We start from the raw sequence: 8,044 nt of genomic DNA on the forward strand, positions 1-8,044 counted from the left end.
CGGTGCGGTGTTAGGAATATACAGTATAAATACACACAAAACCATTATAGCCGTGGTGGGTAGGTGGGTACGGTCAGGATAAAGAGAATGTACACATATGTAAAAAATATTTTATAGTTTGGCAGTTCTATTTCTATCTGAATCATACGCACGGTTGAATCTAAATCCAACGCATGCCATTGTGCTTAACTAATTGAAAATGTAGTGACCCCAAAACAAAAATAGACTAATGAACATTCTTCCCACACACTCACCAGTTTTCATTGTTGATCTGATCACCAAAACCTGGTGTGTCGATTACTGTCAACTTCATCTTCACTCCGCCCTCCTCGATCACTGCAACATTCAATTACAACATTCAATTGCACATTCAATACAACATTCACACTGTAAGTACTTTTGCCAAAATCAGGTGACAAAAAGTTAAACACTCAAGCAAGCAGTCAATAGTACGCTTTTTCCTTGTCTCGTAGAAGGGGGTTTTTTCTTTGACGTCAGTGAGGATGACAAATGTGCAACGTTGCAGAAATAAAGATAGCAGTACAGTGTTTTTGGCCAGACAGAAAAAGACAGAAGCTCTTCTCTGCCTCTGTGTCTGTCTGGGATGCCAGGTGGGCTGCACGTGCCAGCTGTGCCAGTCTAAGACACCTCAGGGCATATTCTGTCAAGTCTTTCTATGCCCGCGGCTCTGCGCATGGCAGTGCAACACTGCAGCCCCTGCAGTCAACACAGCCTAGTGTATGGTTATAAATGCCATCACTACAACATTATAACATGAATTGGCCTCTGAACGCTAACCAAACAACCGAACCAAGCAAATGACAGCTTTAATCAAATATCAACAGTAGAAGATACACACATACTCACACACAAACACTCTCACGCATGCACAAACACTCTATCCCTTCTCTCTCTTGCTCACACACACACATAAATGTCTCTCTCACCGTGGGACACTGCCTTGATCTCCACTGTCTTGGGGATCTTATGCTCGCCGCCCCATCCTGAGCTCCACCTGCTGACCTGGGACTTGAACAGCGTGTTCACCAGCGTTGACTTCCCCAGCCCGCTGTGACCTGAGAGAGAGAGAGAGAGAGAGAGAGAGAGAGAGAGGGGTGGAGGGAGAGCATGGTTTGAGGCATGATGTTGTTGAGGAAGAGAGACAGAACAAGGGAGAGGCACGACTTCATTTCATGTTTCATGTCTCTGGTTTGCTAGCACACCATGGGTTCACGTACTCTTCAGAAAGACACTAAATACATCAATCATACCAGACACAAACGAAAGAGGTTGTCCTTCCTTACTTACCCCTATCATAATATTGAAGTCGAAACCAGCCTTCATGGTCTTCTTCCTCATCTGCTCGATGATGGTGTCAATCCCAATGTATCCCAGCAACGTGGATCCACTGCCCGTGTGTCCCACCCTGGAACTCGATCAACCCCGACCCCGCCACCTAGCCCTGATGGTCCATGGGGTGCTGTGGGGGATGGCTCTGCGACATGAGGGGGCTTGGCAGGGACAGCAGTTTGGGTCTCACTTCGGGGGGAACAATGGACTCTGACATGTCTGGAGGGTAAAATATGCTTTTATTAGGCCTATTTCATTGGGCTATATACTGTACAGTACTTCAGAAATGATTCATACCCCTTGACTTTTTCCACATCGTTGTGTTACACCTGAATGTTAAAAGGGATTCAATTGAGATGTTGTGTCACTGGCCTACACATAATATCCCATTATGTCAAAGTGGAATTATGTTTTAAGACATGTTATCATTTATTAAAAATAGAAAAGCTGAAATGTCTTGAGTCAATAACTAATTCACCCCTTTGTTATGGCAAGCTTAAATAAGTTCAGTAGTAAATATCGACTTAACTAGTCATATAATAAGTTGCATGGACTCACTCTGTCTGCAATAATAGTGTTTACCATTCATTTTGAATGACTACCTCATCTCTGTACTCTACACATACATTATCTGTAAGGTGACTCAGTCAGGCGTGATGGTGCATGTTCCATCCATCTGCAGCTGGGATCCCATCTCCAAGTACATCAACGAGCAGTATGAGAAGTTCCTGAAGGAAGAGGTCAATATTGCTCGAAAGAAGCGAATCCCTGACACCAGAGTTCACTGCTGCCTCTACTTTATCTCCCCAACGGGACACTCGTGAGTTAAAAATACATCATGCGATTCAGAAATAGAAATGTCCTAATTTAGAACATGCTCAAATGTATGCACGAGTTACATCCACTTCCTAGTATCTCTCACGAGTTACATCCACTTCCTAGTATCTCTCACGAGTTACATCCACTTCCTAGTATCTCTCACGAGTTACATCCACTTCCTAGTATCTCTCATTGACATCTGATTGGCGTTCACGTGCGCACGCATGCATGGAAGCTCACGCACACACACAGACTCTCTCTCAGTTCTCTATCCCATTTCTAATGAGTTTACTTCCAGCTGTACTGACATTTAATTTGAGACCTAAACACGTTCTTGAGCTACATCACAACACAATCAGGCAACATGGTTCGCTCCAACAGATGAAGCCAACTCATCTGAACTGTGAAATTGCCCTTTACATAAACAGTTAGTCTTCTGTGTGCCATGTTCTTTTTCTTGCCTTGATCATTGCYACTAACGGGATGTTTTCTGTTAACGGGATGTTTTCTGTGCTGTCACCTACACCCAAGGACCTCYATCAGGGACAGAACTGTTGTTCAATGAGCCTGTGTCTGTCCTAAAGTCGGGAGACAGACATAGAACTGTTCTGAAAAGACTGGGTTTTGGGTTMAAATTGGGAAGCTTTTGAAAAGATTTGTTCACTGCATGCAATCCTGGTTGTAGYATCACGAATGCATGCCAGCCCTGCTGTAGGATTGCTAATTGTTTCTATCTCAGCTGACAAGGTAATGTCTCTCTTTGTCTCTCTCTCTCTCTCTCAGTCTTCGACAGCTGGACATTGAGTTTATGAAGCACCTAAGTCGTGTGGTGAACATCATCCCCGTCATCGCCAAGTCTGACACCATGACCCCTGACGAGAAGAATGAGTTCAAACATAGGGTGAGGGATGAGAGACCTTGACCCTTGACCTTGATTACCCCTAATACATGGCTGTTGACTTCTATGGCATCAAAGGAGACAACAGCCATGTATCAGGGAGAGACCTTTATGGATGATACTGTTTATGTGTAACTACAGTCTAGATCAGGGGTCTTCAACCAGGGACCCCAGCCAAGGCAAACCAGCAACCCAGGGACCCCCATCATAGCAAAAAACGTTGTGTCATCAGGTGAATGATAATGGCAAGAAGTAATCAACATTTTAAAATGAATAGATTTGGTTGATKGTTTTTCATTATTTTGACATCCCCACATTATAATTGGAAGAGTGTAAAACAGGGGTCTCCAATCGTGAGCTACCAGTAGCTCACAGCCCACCAATGAGTAGCTCGCCAAACAATTCTGAAAGTACGTGCAATTTTCAGGTGTTCCAACGCAAACTGTCATATATAAATCTCACAATTGTCAGACATCGGCAAGCCGCTCTCACTACTATCTAATCAACATGGACATTATCCACCCCTGGTTAGCCACATTGGGTTAAAAAGCCAAACCTGACACAATATCTGCCAATTAATTTCCAGAAATAGGCCCATCTGCCTATGTGGTGCGCACGTTTGTTTATTGTGATAACCGTCTTGTTGGTTGAACAGAAATACCTGTCCCAAAACATTCTCAATTAAATGTTATATGCAAAGTAGGCTTACCTGGCAGAAGTACTGTATATCATGAGAAAGTACAGTACCAGTCAAAAGTTTGGACACACCTACTCATTCCAGGGTTTCATTTATTTGTACTATTTTCTACATTGTAGAATAATAGTGAAGACATCAAAACTATGAAATAACACATATGGAATCATGTAATAACCCAAAAAGTGATAAACAATAGATTTTGTATTTGAGAATCTTCAAGTAGCCACCCTTTGCCTTGATGACAGCTTTGCACACTCTTGGCATTCTCTCAACCAGCTTCACCTGGAATGCTTTTCCAACAGTCTTGAAGGAGTTCCACATATGCTGAGCATTTGTTGGCTGCTTTTCCTTCACTCTGCGATACAACTCATCCCAAACCATCTCAATTGGGTTGAGGTCGGTGATTGTGGAGGCCAGGTCTGATGCAGCAGGTCTGATGCAGCACTCCATCACTCTCCTTCTTGGTCAAATAGCCCTTAACAGCCGTGAGGTGTGTTGGGTCATTGTTCTGTTGTGAAAAAAAATGATTCCATATGTGTTATTTCATAGTTTTTGATGTCTTCACTATATTCTACAATGTAGAAAATAGTAAAATAAAGAAAAACCCTGGAATGAGTAGCGTGTCCAAACTTTTTACTTTACTGTTTATTGACAGAAAACATAGTGCACTACTTTCTCTTGTACGCTAAGGACCTGGGTAAGAGTTGCAGGGGAGAAGAGAAGAATGTGCCTATTTGAAAGCTAGAAAGAAATGAGTAGCTCGCGACTTTTTCTTTTTTTTTATGCTAGAAAAGGTTGGAGAACCCTGGTGTAAAATCTAACATAGCCTATTAGCTAAAAATGTAACTCAAACATTTTTTGATAGTAAACAAGGTTTGCCATGTATGTCCATGTCAAGAAAGCTTACGAACAGCCAGCGGCACTTGCTGCAACTGGTACTTGTGGGTGCTTTTTCAAAGCCTATGTCAGATACTCAAGTGAGTGTAATTAGCTCCAATGAGTGTAATTAGCTCAATATTAGGAGTTGAGAAATAATGTTGGCAAGAGATATTTTCCTCTTTTCTACTGTAGATATGTAATTTAAAAAATAAAAATCTGTTTCGCTAACGATATTCATAAAAACATTGGAATAAAACATATTTTTCACTTTTTTATATACTGTATATATATATATTATATATATGTTATAAAAAGTATATATATAATATATATATATATATATTTACCCAGTGGGGTCTAAAATTATTTATAGCCTTGTTAAAGATAAGCAAAAATTAGAAGTAATACTTTTTTTCTCAAAAAGGTAGTGGTCGAATTATTGACACCCCTGTTTTCAATACTTTTTAATACCTCACCTTGTGAGGGTAATGGCACTGAGCCTTTTTCTAAAATGTTTTATAAGTTGGAGAACACATTGGAAGGGATCTTAGCCATTCCTCTATATAGAAACCTCCCGAATCCTTGATTTCCTTTGTCTGCGCTTATGGACTGCCCTCTTCAATTCAAACCACAGGTTTTGAATGGGTTTCAAGTCCGGAGACTGAGGTTGCCATTTTAAAAATTATGATTTTGTGGCCAATTAACCATTTCTTTGTGGATTTTGATGTTTTTGGCAAATGTCCTGGTACTGGGTAAAGTTAATGATGCTGTTGACCTTCAACAAGGCCCCAGGACCAGTGGAAGCAAAATAGCCCCATAACATCAAAGATCTTCCACCATATTTTACAGTAGGTATGGGCTCTTTTTCTGCTTATGCATTCTTTTTTAGACACCAAACCCACCACTGGTGTTCATGGCCAAGAGCACTACTTTCATGTCATCTGTCCAAAGCACCAGTTCCAATCCAAGTACCAATGCCGGTGAGTAAACTCCAGGCGTTTAGATTTGTTGGATGACATGAAAATAGAGCTCTTTGAGCTCTTTGGTATCTATATTTTTGGCAGAGACCCCCAGCTGTACTAGGGGCCGCGGACCCAGGTTGAATATCCCTGGTCTAGATAGAAGTAATGTAGAACTTGTTATGGAAACCAAGTCATGAGGGAACACATTATTCTAGGATTAGGATATGTAACCTCTGCTCCTCTTCATCTCTTAGGTGAGGAAGGAGCTGGAGACGTATGGGATTGAGTACTTACCGCAGAATGAGTTTGATGATGATATGGAGGATAAGAATGAAAATGACAAGATTAGGGTAAGGGCCTCTGTTCCAATTGTTGAAATCCACTTCAATTGATTATGTCTCCCTAAACTCTTCCTCTCAAGTGGAATAATGTGAACACGAGATAAATTTGTATCTCTCCCTCTTTTTCTCCCATGCCTCAATGGTATGAGCATGCAAAATAGCGATTGCCAAAATGATTAGGCAATTCAAATATTGAAATTATTTCATATGAATATCAGACTATTTTCTCTTATTCTATCTTTCTGGTTCTTTGTTATTTTAGCTCTCTTTCTGACACCCTCCTCGAAGAATATAACTCCTGACTCTGTCTATTCACGGATTCGTAAATTTCTTATGTTTCCTCGTAAAATTGAAACCTGTTTAAACGAGTCTGTTCACAGGAGGCCATGCCTTTGCAGTGGTGGGGAGCGACAAGGAGTTCCAAGTGAACGGCAAACGGGTTCTGGGGAGGAAGACAGCCTGGGGTGTGGTAGAAGGTAGGTTATATTTATAACCTCAATATAATTAATTAGGTCCTATATTAATGCCAAGCGTATTATGTTGACCTTTCTCGTCAGAGAGGCAGAGGGAATGGATTTATGGAGGTTGTTATACTGTAGTTGGGCCCAGGCTCAGACATGTAAAGCAAATGTGATTTAGATTTTTTTTATACCAAATGGTTTCTTTCTTGTATTTTGTTACAGTTGAAAATCCCAATCACTGCGAATTTGCTCTGCTACGGGATTTCCTCATCAGGTAAAGCAATCAATCGAACATTGATCTATCTTTTACTAATGCTTTATAGCTTTCCTATTCTTACAATACAATTACAGATGAGTTCTTATGGCTTTGAAGTTGACTTTAGTGAACAAATCCAACTGTATGTAGTATCAGCTAATGCCCACCGCTCTTCCACTCTCCCTCCCAGGTCTCACCTCCAGGACCTGAAGGAAGTCACCCACAACATCCACTATGAAACCTACCGCGCCAGGAGACTCAACGACAACGGAGGTCTGCACCCACTCGGCCAACAACACTCAAGACAGCAACCTTTAAATTTAGGACCAGGGATTAAGGAAAGAGAGAGATAAACAGAGAGATCAAAAGATATCGATAGACAAATCTATGTTGTGATATGAGCATCACTGCATGCTTTGGAGAACATTATAGATGTGGAATTCATTGTCATTCAAAATATCATGTTAGGAGAGCTTTCATTCCAAAACATGTCCTGCGTCTCCCTTTCCTCGGCCCATCGTCCTAACCCACCCACACTCACATCCCAGTTACACCTGGGGTTAACCTTTGATCCTGCAATCCAAAACAAGGCCAACCCCAGTGTTTCCCCTATATGCATTTAGCAGCGGCGCAATAAATAGTGGCCGCCACTGCAAATGTATTTTGTTATTTTTGTTATAATGTAGATGTGTAGATGTATGCCCAGGAACAGACCCCCATCCGCCACCCCCAGCTAAATCTGCAACCCAAAGCATTTTGGGATTGAAGGGAATGAATCAAATGAAGTATTTCAAATTCAAGGGAATTCCCTTTATTCATAAAAAATGGATTTCCTATTTCCGCTCTCCTTGTGCTCTACTCCATCCTTCCCCCTGTAAGTATACAGTATGTTATTGTAGCTGCCACCATAAGAATTGATTTTTGTGCTGAAATACTTTATGAAGTGGCTTGTAAATGAGCACTTCAACTCCCACGGAAGCATTGTGACATAAATTATAAATTGCAAAGGGCTTTATTTATTTACAATATAGCTATTTTGTGACTTTATCTTTAAATTGCACAAAAATATAGAAATCACAGTTGAAATGTTTTTGCATTCACAACTTTTTGTGGGCTTTTTGGAAGCGCTGATGTCAAAGTGACGTGCCAATTCCCTTTAATGCTTTAATGCCGGCTTTCCTTCTCTCTGCCACACGAGGGCAGTGCTTCCCTGCGCATACTCACCCTGTGAAAGGAAATGGTTTATTCATAGACTTAGATAGATGTCTGTTTTTAGTCCTGTATCTATCTCTATAGTTTACTTCCCTCCCTCCTATTCACTCCCTCCACTTCAATCTGGTGACCCATGCCCAGTGCATGTTTACCAAGAAGTCTCCGTTAC

General features: G+C 41.2%; 1 protein-coding gene across 1 annotated transcript; it reads left to right on the plus strand.

Annotated features, from left to right (window-relative positions):
• The first annotated feature begins 2,006 nt into the window (after nucleotides 1–2,006).
• On the plus strand, nucleotides 2,007–7,675 carry septin3 (septin 3). The gene is given in 8 exon segments (XM_024144601.2): nucleotides 2,007–2,170; nucleotides 2,953–3,070; nucleotides 5,860–5,955; nucleotides 6,327–6,336; nucleotides 6,339–6,422; nucleotides 6,630–6,681; nucleotides 6,854–6,946; nucleotides 6,948–7,675. Coding segments are annotated over 8 exon segments (651 nt in total). The 3' UTR covers nucleotides 6,982–7,675.
• The last annotated feature ends 369 nt before the right edge of the window (nucleotides 7,676–8,044 follow it).

The sequence above is a fragment of the Salvelinus sp. IW2-2015 genome, unplaced genomic scaffold, assembly GCF_002910315.2.
Source record: "Salvelinus sp. IW2-2015 unplaced genomic scaffold, ASM291031v2 Un_scaffold5538, whole genome shotgun sequence".
NCBI classification, from domain to species: Eukaryota; Metazoa; Chordata; class Actinopteri; order Salmoniformes; family Salmonidae; genus Salvelinus; species Salvelinus sp. IW2-2015.